Source organism: Merops nubicus, unplaced genomic scaffold (assembly GCF_000691845.1).
Source record: "Merops nubicus isolate BGI_N331 unplaced genomic scaffold, ASM69184v1 scaffold17933, whole genome shotgun sequence".
Taxonomy (NCBI): Eukaryota; Metazoa; Chordata; class Aves; order Coraciiformes; family Meropidae; genus Merops; species Merops nubicus.
The window spans coordinates 4,333-17,108 of record NW_008601163.1 but is presented as its reverse complement, the minus strand read 5'-3'; the positions used below and the strand labels follow the sequence as shown (position 1 = coordinate 17,108).

At 37.1% G+C, this 12,776-nt stretch overlaps 1 protein-coding gene across 1 annotated transcript in view; it reads left to right on the top strand.

Annotated features, from left to right (window-relative positions):
- LOC103770652 (teneurin-3-like) overlaps positions 1-10,057 on the top strand; it is a gene marked incomplete at its 3' end in the record, with an annotated part of 15,497 nt that extends 5,440 nt beyond the window's left edge. Inside the window, exon 2 of the mRNA XM_008937922.1 lies at positions 9,779-10,057. Within this exon, the coding sequence (XP_008936170.1) occupies positions 9,779-10,057 (279 nt within the window). The remainder of the gene's footprint in view (positions 1-9,778) is intronic.
- Between the last annotated feature and the right edge of the window lie 2,719 nt (positions 10,058-12,776).

Genomic DNA, 12,776 nt, shown 5'->3' with positions numbered 1-12,776 from the left:
TTGTCTCCCCCCCCCCCCCCTCCCCCTTTGTAATGCAGGAATAATAACACTTGCCCACCTCACAGGCATGTTGGGAAGATTAATTAGTTTGTTTGCAAAACGCTTTGAAGATGAAAAGCACTGTAAGTGCTAAGTAATATTATCATCTCTCATTGCTATACTAGTTACTTCTTAAAGCAACAATAAGAAGTTAATTGGTTTTTCAGGTTCCAGGTGATAACAATCTGTTGACTTTTAAAGTTATTCTATTAGCTACAGAGTGGTAGTAAGAAAAACATTTCACTTTTATTTGATTAGGAATATATTTAGCTCACCCTTGGTGATACGCAGACTTACTCTAAGGTGTGCATGTAGTTGAAATTGGCCCCTTGTGGGTCATGGTTTGTGGATGAGCTACAGATCTGGAGACAAAGGGCAATTGTGATTCTCCAGGGAAAAATCAACCTTGGCTATTGGCAGTAGACTGCTTTATCAGGCATTTCTACGTAGCCTTGGCCCACAGAGTAAAAATCTTGTATTCAGCTAGTCCAGTTGCAAAATAAAAGAATCAAGTTCTTGATTGTAATGATTAATAATTTAGAAGATGAGCAAGGGGCTTTCACAAGAATTTTCAGTCTCATGGAAAGAAAGATATTGTAGAAGGTCTGTAATTGCTCTTCTATCTTTCCGTAGCTCGTATGCTGAGATGTATGTGCTGCTCCTGTTCATAATAAAAACTCAGCTGAGGACTTGGGGAGATAAATGTATCACATGCATGACTGTGAAAGGTAACTTCAGCGTGTTAACACCCATGGAGAGAATGAAGCTCGAAAATTGATGGGTGAGGGGAGGAATGAGAGAGGCTGAAGAGTCCCGTCTGTCCCATCCATTGATTTAGTGCTTAGGGCTGAGATTCAGGGCTGTAGGCCAAGCTGTGAGTGATTGCTTATTCCATCACTGGCAAATAAATGTGGAAAGTAAAGCAGAGATGTAAAATAGGAATAATTCCCCAGAAAGTTCCTTGATACTTTCTGAAATTAGTTTGTAAAATGTCACAACTTATTGGCTTGAGAGCCAGTACTCAGTGTTACTGAGCTTATTAAAGCTGAAAAAGGAAATGACAGAGCCAAGGGAACATGTTTGCCTCAAGTTTTGTATTTCTACTTTTTTACTTCACAGTGCCATAAATATGTCTGTGTCATAAATCCTTATCTTCAGCATAATGGATATTTTACTAGAAAATCTAAATTAAGACAATGCTACACTGCATTTATGATTGTGATTTAGAGAACAGAAACCATTTTGGGTGGATGTGACAGTAAGTGTGAGTGACAGGTAAAAGAGGTTTTCATTTTTGCAGAAATCCTTGGGTCTTTATAATCTGTTGCTTGTGTTCACATACAGCAATGATCTGAGTGCCTCATTCTGTCCATGCATTGCGGAGCTGATTTCCATGCATGTGGGATACTTGTTTATGAAATCCTACAAATAAAAATATGCTCTGAATAGTGCATTGCGGAGCTGATTTCCATGCATGTGGGATACTTGTTTATGAAATCCTACAAATAAAAATATATGGGCTGTTCTGAATAGGTATGTTGGGTTTTTTCTTTATACTGATTCAGAGCCTGTTGGAACTAACCAAGGTTTCTACTATGTTGTGAGACATACTGCTCTGTGGGTCTTATCCCACTCACCTGTGGTGGCAGACGTGCCTTTCCTTCATGGAAAGGCAGAAATAATGGTAGAGTATTCTCTCCTCCCCATATGAAGGAACAGCAGTAAGCCTGAGTTCTATTTTACATGCTTCTCTTCATGCTGCATCCTTTCTCCTCACCATCTTTCCCCATTTCAAGCTATATGTCATGTCATTAGCATCATACTGACCTTAATGTGGTAGTTCATACCTGTCAGATCTGTGGTTGTGGGCTCTATGCAGACTGGATATTCATCATCTCTACATTGCTTACCCTTAGGCCATATTTTCTGCACATCTATCAAATTTAGGCTTTATTCTTATTTTGTAATAACTGGATACTGAGATATTGATGATTTTGTCCCAGGATCTGAAGATTAAGATAGAAGCCTAAAATGTCTATACTGTCATACTGGTCATGATCTAGACTTTGTGTTCCTTGCTACTCATGGAGTTGTATTTATTTTTTAAACCCATAGAATCCTCTTCCCCCGCCCCCTTGCAGCCCATGATTTGGACAGCTGTGTTAGTTTCTCTTAATTTAGTTTGTATATTATGTAATCAGTCATAAACCCAGATTTTTAAGTATATCCCTAAATTTGGAACCATAATGTTTAAATTATTAATTCATTTACTGGAACATGATTGCTGATGATGTAGCTTGAAGCTTTGTATTGTGCAATCATGAAATTATCTTAAGATGACTTTAATCTTACTCTGAGGCAACTTCAGAAGGGCTTGATGAACAGTCCTTTATCCTTATACTGGATTAAAAAGTGCTTCTAATGTTCTACTCTGTGGATTAGTACTGAGGATCCTCTGCCATCCTCAAGCCTAACAGGCATAAAACTACAAGTCTCCCATACAGCACAGAAGAGTGCATGTTTGAGCCCTGATTTGGAAAACCAGTGACGGGAAGATACTGTTTTGTTTGCATTGATCTGCTCTATTTTTTGAATACCAGCAGGTATTTAAACCAGCAGGTTAGAAATACATTATTTCCCACAAAAAAAAAAAAAATGTATGATGCTTTTTTTTTTTCTGTTTTCTAGAATGACTCAGATTTTGAGTCTTGGATTGAGCTTTTTTACTAAGAATGGCTCAGTAAGTGCAGCTGCGAACTCCAAGTATCTGGCACTGACTTTCAGAAGTCACTGAGACCATGACTTAGCTTCCCATATGCTTTTGAAAGCCTGTAAGGAACAGGAGAACTATGTGGTTAATGTTTGCTTAGAGCAACAAGCACTTTAAAATTATGTACAGTTGCTAAGATTTAATACAATTCACTGCTCTTTCTCATTATGTAGTTTACTGGATATGTTGGAGAAGCAACTGTCTTTTATATGGATCTTACAGCTCCACTCTAAACCAGATAATGACAAGAAAAGGAGGTCAAAATGGAAAAGTTAATAGAGTGGAAAGGTCAAGAAAGAGAAATTAAGAGGTGAAAAGGAAGAAGGTTGTGATGAATGAAGAGGAAAACACAGGAAATAAAAACAGGAGAAAAATGTGATAAAATAGATCAGGATGGTTTAAATTTCACAGATAATTTTTAGAAAAACAAAAGATAAAATCAGGCTGAAGTAATAACTAAATAGTATGCCAAATCAGAAAGAAAAAATGTTAACATAGGCAAAGCTCATTACTTGTCAGTCTCACTGTGATTTCTTGCATCCTAGCAAAGAGAACTCTGCAAGTACAGCTTTGAAAATTGCTTTTCAGTAAGGACATTGTGAAGTTTGTGTGACAGAATGGATGGTATCACATCAATTACTTGTTCTCTCTTGTGTAATTGTATTCTACTCACCTAACATTCTGACTTCTGGAGACAGCATTTGTACTCTTATCAGAGCATCCAAGACTTCTGCTTCACTATTTTGTTTTGCAAGGTGCTGCACCTGGCTCAGGGCAACCTGTGGTATCAATACAGGCTGGGGGATGAAAGGATTGAGAGCAGCACTGTGGAGAAGGACTTGGGCAATTTTTTGGTAGATAAAAACCCGGACATGAGCTGGCAATGTGAGCTCACAGCCCAAAAGGCCAACCAGACCTTGGGCTGCACCCAAAGCAGCATGGCCAGCAGGTTGAGGGAGGTGATTCTGCTCCTCTGCTCTGCTCTGGTAAGACCCCACCCAGAGTGTTGCATTCAACTCTGGAGTCCTCAGCACAGGAAAGACATGGACCTGTTGGAGCAAGCACAGAGGAGGGCCACAAAAATGATCAGAGAGCTGGAACACCTATCCTCTGAGAAAAGTCTGGGAGAGCTGGGGTTGTTCAGCCCAAAGAATAGGGTTCCAGGGAGACCTTATTGTGGCCTTTCAATACTTGAAGAGGGATTAGAATAAAAATATGAATTAATGTTTTAACAGGGTGGCTTGTAGTGATAGGAGAAGGGGTAATAGTTTTAAAACAAAAAAGGCAATTTTTTTACAATGAGGGTGATGAAACATTCAACAGTTTACCCAGAGATATTGTAGATGCCCTAGCCCTGGAAACATTCAAGGTGAGGTTGGATGAGCCTCTGAGCAACCTGTTGTAGTTGAACATGTCTCTGCTCACTCACTGCAGGGGGATTGGAATGGATGGCATTTAAAGCTCCCTTCCAACCCAAAACATTCTGTGATTTTCTTTTTTTAAAAATCTTTGTCCTTTCATTTCCAGCAAATTAGTTATCCTGCTGTATGTTTAGTTCTATTTCTGTGTCCTTCCTCTCAAGACCTCTCCTTATAAAGGGTCAGCTCGGAAATGTGCAACACTGTATTTGCCCCAGTAAATGGAAAAAATTATTTACTAAGAGGATACCTATTTTTCCTTTAGAAAACATAGAAGTGACACTTGAAAGTAGATGATGTTTAAGATTCCGTAGGATTGTGTGAAATTCCTGCTAAACCAATCCAGCTCTGCTTTGATCATCTAGGAAGATGACATCTACCCCATGCTCTTAGTGGTCCTGTAGTGACTAGCTAGTGCTCTGAGAACAGGACAGGTTTGCTGCCTACTCTTATGTACGAAGAAGCTCCTTTTCCCATCTTGGACTAGCACAGGTTTGAATTCTGTATTTTTCAGGAATTCATAAAGTAAACAGGCCAGCCAATTCACAGTTAGCATAGTTGTCATGAGTATGAATTAGGAAGGCAAGGTACTGTTCAGTCAGGTTGGTAGTCTTGAGCTCTGGATTGTATGGAAATGATCAAGCATTGCAGAGATGCGGTGCAGCTACGTGCTGGCTTCTGCTCTGCAGAAAGTGTTCAGAGATGCTGAACGCTCCAGGTAAAGAGCTTCAAATAGGAAAAACACGTTTGCTATATAGTTTCTAACTATGGGTACAGAAGGAAATAAGTACTTTTTCCCACATCAAAGTAGCAGAAAACAGCGTGGTCCCTGCAGTAACACTTGGACATTAGTGATGCTTATGCAATAAGCTTATATGATGAGCATTGTATTATGAGGAAGAATTTGTATGCAGTAATCTGCAGGCAGAAAATAAAAACCTTAGAAAAATATTTTTCCTTATTTTCTTTCCTAATATGAGATGCCTTCTAATTAAAAAAACATTAAAAAAAAGTTTTGAATTCAGAAAATCAGAATGTAATAATTAATAATAAAAATTCAGAATTTTGACTATGGATTTGGACGAGTTTAGGACCTCTGTCTTTCTGATACAGTGTCTGTCTTGTGACAAAACCAAAGACATCAAAAGCACTCAAACTATAATTCCTCTTATTTAAAAGACAGGACTGTGGGGTTTTTTTATGCTATCTCTGCAGATGCTTTAAAGTGTTCTCAGATTTTTTTTTTTTTCCCTCCCCCTTTCCTTCTTTTCCACACACAATATTCTGTTGTTGCTAGAACCTGACTTGTACTGCTGGAGATACTGACAAGTTCTCTGTTGGATATTTTTGTTCATTCCTGTTTGTTTCTTTCCCCTTTCATGGTTTTTAAGAGAAAATCTCTCTAAATGTATTTGGTAAATATACTAAATATATTTATTTAGTATAGATCCAATTTAGAGCAAGGACTGACAACTGAAAAATCATGGGGCCTCTTATTTAGTAGTCTCCTTCAAAAACCCATTTCCACAAATAATATTTTCAATTTGAAGCTTAAGTTGTTGTGGATGTCTTTGAATAGCTTCCCCAATTTAGGCCAGGGAAACAAAAGCGATATAAATGCAGCAGGTTTCCATTTAATTCCAGATATTAACTTTTGACTTCCTAAAATAATACATAATTTCTGCATACATCAAACTTGCCTATAGGCAGTATTTGGGTAAACCCCCAAAAAATTAAAACAAAACAAAACAAAAAAAACCACGACCACCAAACCACCAACATTTCTAGAGAATGTAACCTGTGTGATTCTGACAAAGCAACATATATACACACATATGCACACTATCTTTTGTAAAAATTATATACATTGTTATATATAATTTGTAATATCATATTGTCTATTATGTTATTTAATATATAAAAATATATTTAAATGATTTTAGTATACTTTTTTGTATATATTCAACTAATGGAGTTAAGGAGGTGCACCAATTGTGTGTGGATCACTGCTTACACAGTAAGTGATTGCACCACAGCAGATAGCGTTTGACAACAATAACCATACACGTCTATGATTTTAGCAGTGATTGCTACACAAGTTCCTGAAAGTTATTTTAGAGTTATTACATAGTCATAATGGTAATGTGGTAGTAAACAGCATTATTGTCAGATTTTAAAACGTAAGTTCATGATAGATGATCCCAAATTGTCCAAAACCCCCGAAGGTGTCTCCAGAACACATCTGCTTGAAATGTTGTATCTAATTCTTTTCTATTTTACACTTCATACTTTTTAAAGGGGAAAAAAAGGAAGGAGGGGGGAAAAAAAAAAAAAGAACATAAAGCCTTATGCCTATCTGTTTATTCTGTATCTACATTTTCTTCTCAGGAATTAGTTCATTACAATCACCAAGTTGTTTTTAAGTCTTTATGAACTCTTGAGGCACTTATTGTCAGTAGGAGAAATTGCAAATGTGTGTATAGTGTAAGAAACTGATGATTAAATCCCTCACATTGAAGTAATTCTGGAAAGGTTAATTAGAAACTCTAAGAACACAAGAAGGAGAACATCCTCTCTTCATACTCTTTTTTTTTTTTTCCACTGAGCTCCTACAACCTCCTTTTCAATTTTTATTGTTATTTTGTGGTATTTTTCATTATCAGGTAAAAGCCCCCAACTGTTCTGCTATTCACCAGGCCTGCATCCCAGCTGTGTTCAGCTTCCCCTGGAATCTGGAAGACTTCCTGTTTTCACTGTTTAGAACCTTAAGATGATTTAAATTTTTTCTGTCACATATGTATGATTTCCTTTGGGATACAAATTCCTACACAAATATTTTTTCCATGTCAACATTTTGGTTTGGGTTTTGTGGTTGTGTTGTTTTGGTGGTTTTTTTTTGTGTGTGGTGATGTGTTTTTTTTTTTTTTTTCATTTGTGTTGGCAATTTACATGGAGTACAATCCTCTTACTAAAGCTCTTAGGAAAGCTTTAATTCAGAAGATGATTTAGCCTGATGTTTCTAAAGCCATTACAACATTTCTGGGCTATGCTGTAAAACTTCTCAGTGTAGTGAAAAGCTCTAATATATTGAATATGATGAGAGAGCAGTATACAAACCTGCTCTGTTTTTCTGTTTTGGTCCTGTGACAGGCCATTTTGGTTTTCTTACTGTTCATAAGAGTGGAAAAAAGATGAAAATATTTTATGTGAAAGTAGGCTGTTGTGAACTTAAAAGTAAGGAAAAAAAATAATCTATTAATATAGTAATAGTTGGTAGGTAGTATGTTGTGCCTGAGACAGATTCTGCTAGAAAATGATCATGGAGGGTGGTGTTATATAATACTTGAAGTAGTTTCTCTTAGGAATAATAGCTTGATTAATTGAAGAGGGGGGAAAAAAAAGAGGGGAGGTTTGAGGGGCAGGGAGTGATTGGCTGAGTCCAAGGAGTTTTTTTTCACAGTGTGGAGAGCATGGGGCTGTGTGGTGCAGACTGGCCAAGGAGCTGCAGGTCGTGGTGCTCACTCACTGCACCTGTCTAAGCGTGACTCAAGAGGCAGGGCCCGTGCCTGCATCCTTCCTTACCCCATGCCCAGGAGCTTACGGAGACCATAGGTGTAACATCCTGTGGCACTGGAGTCAATGGCATTTTTGTTACTGACTCAAGTGACCTCGTCTTCAGTCAAATATAGCTTGGCTTTCCATTTCTCTTCCCAAAACTCAGTTCTTAGAACCAATAAGATGCCGCATGTGTATATAGCTCAGCCACTTTGTGTAGGCTATATATATACACATACCCGTACTTATGGGCTTCTCCTGTATTTAGTTCTGTCTCGAGTCAACAATTTGAAAATACAGATTCACACAGTAATGTACCCAATACATAAAATCAGTGTTCTAGACTGTCACCCTCAGCATATATTTACCAAAATGCAAAGTAACAGGCATTTTAGACACTTCATTACTTTCAGCTCTGACCCTGTTATCACTGGGCAGTTTGTTTGGCCTGTTTGCTTCTCTGATTAGCTTCAACCCTTGCAAAACCTGAAGATTCACATGGCATGACAGCTTAAAAAAATGACATGGTACTATCAGTGTTCATGATAATCCCCTGTTCTTATAACCTTCACACTGTTCAGAGATAGTCACAGATATACTTTCTCCTTCTATATTTACCTCCCCAGCTGTATTTTTGTTCAAATATTTATTCACAGCTGTATAATAAATACAGATTGATTTGTACCTAATTGTAGTAACTGATTTTCATTATTTATGAAAGTCATTGTCAGAATTCATTTATGGTTCTGGCTGCAAAGAACTTACAGTGACAACTTCATATGACCGCAGCAATAAAATAATTAATTGGCTCACTTAAAACAAGTCAGTGGCCAGGGTATTAACTCTTAATATTTCAGAAATTATTTACACTTCATTATTTACACTTCTGCAATTTTATTACTTGCTGAATTATAGGATTCTGTTCTTATTCTATTATAAGGTTTAATAATTTTACTAATGTATTTTTATGTCAAATGACTAATTTTAGAGAAATTAGGATGCCTGTCAGAATTAAAAATTGAATGTGTGTTCTAACTTGTTCCCAGAGCTATGAAATAACTGTGGGCTAGGGTGGGAAAGCATTATGGGTATAGGCATGCAAGTGAGCTTGCCAAGTGTCTATATATTATAAAATGTCTTAAATCTACAGACATAAAAGTAGAATGAAGACACAGCCATTAAAAAGGCAGTCATTTTTGAGTATCGCATAATTTAGACACTTTAAGTTATTGAAGTATCACGAGTTTATTGCACCTAATTTATTAATACAATCATTTGGGATTCACTTATGTCTCTTGCTCTGCCCCAAAGCAGAGGCTAAAAGTCTATTTAAAATGCATAGACTCTTTTTCAGCAGTAAAAGCCTAGAATGTTTCTCAAAATACAGAGACATGAAAAATCATAACTTTACTGTAGTCCTTGCAGATAATGTGTTCCTGTGTGTTTGTATTTCTGTATTGAAGTAGGGCAGAGAGATCCAATAAAGACCAAGTAAGTTTGGCTCCAATTTAGTTTTTCTATTGCCACGTTAGGTGACATCTGTGTGAAGAAAATAGCTTCTTGCTTTGGCCTCTAACCAGGACCATAGAAAAAGAAAATCGTGACAAATACCTTGTTACCACTTTCATGCTTTGAAAAGGAAAATTTGGAAAAAAAAAAAAAAAAGGAAAAAAAAGGTTGTAATTTATTTTTAATTCTTTTGTGTGTTGAATTGGCTTTTCTTAGTTTGCAGGTCCTGTTATGTTTCTTTCCTACCCAGGAGCACTTCTGATGTGTTTAACTAGTTGACAAAACAGTGCTAAGGTGTACTATGAATGAAAAGGGGCACAGTGGAGAGCTGGAGACAAAAGAATCCGCTTGATTGTAATACGTGTGGAGTTTTGACAAAACACTTTGTGTGATACCTGAGACAATTATACACATGAAGAGTTTTTACTTTTAGGTTCTAAAAAAAAAAAAAATCTCACCTTTTGTTATCTTTTTTTCCCCTAATCAGGACAGAATTTTACCCTAAGGCAGTTAGGAGTTTGTGAACCAGCAACTCGTCGAGGACTGGCATTTTGTGCGGAAATGGGTCTTCCCCACAGAGGTTACTCTATCAGTGCAGGGTCAGATGCCGATACTGAAAATGAAGGAGTGATGTCTCCAGAGCATGCCATGAGACTTTGGGGCAGGGGGGTCAAATCAGGGCGCAGTTCCTGTCTGTCGAGCCGTTCCAACTCAGCCCTCACTCTGACTGATACCGAACATGAAAACAAGTCCGACAGTGAAAATGGTAAGTTCCTATGCCTATGTCAGTATATAAATCAATGTTTTATTTGCTGTTTTGATTGACACTCAATAATTTTAAATCATTAAAGATATGGCCTTGAATTGTTTACCTGTTTGGGTTTTTTTTCCCTTCTCTTCCCAGAAAAGTCAATATCAGTCCTAACTAATGCAGGCTTTGGGTGTCATGTTTTAGCTGTAATTTTAAGAGTTTAATCACAAAAAAAGATTAGCTTTATTGTATCTCAGTCCATGTCACCTGTTACCCTTTGGGGAACAGCTAAGCCATGATAAAGTTGATCCCCAAGGCCAGCTTGCGATCAAAAGTAAACTCTTCTTCATGACATCTTGGAGAGGTTACAGAATCTTGGAATGGATGAATGAACGCAAAGTATAGCTTATTAACAGGGCTCGTGACTGGGAAACAAATTTGATTGTGTGTGCTTTAAACTTCCTAGGTTATGAGAGGAATTGGAATTGTGGTGAAGAGGTACATGTGGCCTTTGTGCCTGGAGGACTGTATTAGTGTGCAGTTAAAATCTGGGAAAAAAAATCTAAACAGCAGCTTTGTAGCATGTGGAGTTTGACCATTGTATATTAAGGTTTAATGGTTAAATGAAAAGAGGTTAATACAATTGACTGATTCATTTTTAAAGCTTTTCAAATTTTTTTTTACCTCCACTTGAGGTTATGAATGGAACCTAATGTGATGTTAAATGCTAAATGCACAAATCTTAGAAACCCTTTTATCTTTTACTTCTTTTTATTTGCAGAAGACTTTCAACTTTACTAGAATTAAAATGATTGCTCTATTAACTTCATGACTTTCTATATGACACATTCAAAAGAGGAATAAAGAAAAATGAGTAAAAATGAAAATTAGTGATGGCTATTGCCTGCACATCATTTTATTAATTTATTAAACCTGTCTGCTCAGCTGTACAAAAGTCTGAGCAATTTTATTTGTATCCTTTGGCAATAGCTGTATCACATTGTGGGAAACAGCAATGTGGGTGCATATTTATTGTAATCCTTCTTAAAAAAAAAAAAAGCAGCACTTTCATTTTAAACTACAAGTGATAATGTTTAGTCCTACCTGTTTATTATTTTAACTTCATTTTGAGAAGACAAATCGAAAGCTATATTTTGGTAGTATTTATACTTGTATTTCTTCTGGTGGTTGGTTCCATCTGAAGATGCCTGTGCAAGACATCTATCTCAGATGGGGTCCTGTCCTCCTCCTTGTATTGGACTTAATGCTGCATGGTACCTGAGGAGACAGCTCTCTGTGTTCACAGGTGTCTTGTCTCATACTTGGAAAACTTGTTCTGAGTTGGAGGCAAGTTTTGAAAGAGGAGGACAGGAGTACTTGTATGACTCCTTCTGACAGTAGAGTCTCTCTTGGATGACTCTTGATATTTCAGCTGCAAAGCAATCTAGAATGTATTGTTGAGCAGTCATGTGGTTTTCAATCAGACCTATGCTGAAACAGATTCTCTTGAGTCTTCCGTAAAACCCTAGTTTAGTAATCCTGAAAATACATACTTATATATACGTGTATGCACACACAATTTCTTTAAAGTCTTTTGAACTAAACATTTTGGTAATGTTTACATTACCAAAGAGGTGAGTGAGTCAGAAGTACAATAGGTTGGGTATATCTTTCTGTAAACTTTGTATTTACAATTTTTTAAGAAAGTAAAATGCCTGTTTATAATACACCAAAACTTCTTCCATGAGCTTAAATGTAGACTCTTTTTTTCATGTCCGAGAAGATTGTGAATATGTTAAAAAGACATTATTCTGCACCGGATAAAATTATGCAAGGAACATCTGTTGTTTGATTCACCTTCAAAGAAGAGTTTAGAACCCAAAAGGATTACTTTTGATTTATTTATTGATAGGGAGGCCTGCAGTCCAACTTAAGAACGTATTGGGACTGCTGTGAGGCTAATGAAATTTTGATGGCTTGGGAGGCCCCTATGGTTAATGAAACGTACAACTCAGACCATGTCACGGGTCGCCATTTGAGTGGAGATGTTGCAGAAGTGTTGAAAAGCTTAATTTTTTTTAGTATATTTCTCTGAATTTTTGTTTCCACTGAACATGGAAGGTTTGTCTGAGAGATGATTTTATACACATGGTTGGAACTCGGCATGTTAAACGCTCACAGTAGAATAGAAAATATAATTCCAAGCCAGGGAAACAGTACAGTCCTGGCAGGCACAGGTGCTCTAGTCAAAGGACCAAACTGCAGGTGCAACTTTTGTTAATTTATGGCCTGAAGTTAACGTCTGTGCCAATATGCTGTGAAAACCTGACAAATCTGGTAAGTCTTGGAAACCAAAGTTAATGTTACATACTGCATCCCCCTTGCTGTGTCTGTGAAAGCTTCCTGACTGAACTGTGACAGAACTGTTTTACCAGTAAATGCATTTCTATGCAACATCTTTACCTCTAAGGTAGCTGAGGAGCAAAACACCACACCAGGCAAAACACCACACCAGTTCATACTTTCCTCATCTGATGGCCTCAGTTCTTGAGTATCCTACTGTTCACCCAGTAAAACTCTTTAATGTTTAAGTAGTCCATTACCATAAGCCGACTTTGAATTAATGGGACTATTTACGATGATGAGAACTGTGACTTATCCTTCAGGTTTATGAACCCACAATCAACTGTTGTTGAATGTACTTGGGGCTTTCTTTCAGTTCAGCAAAAAGCTT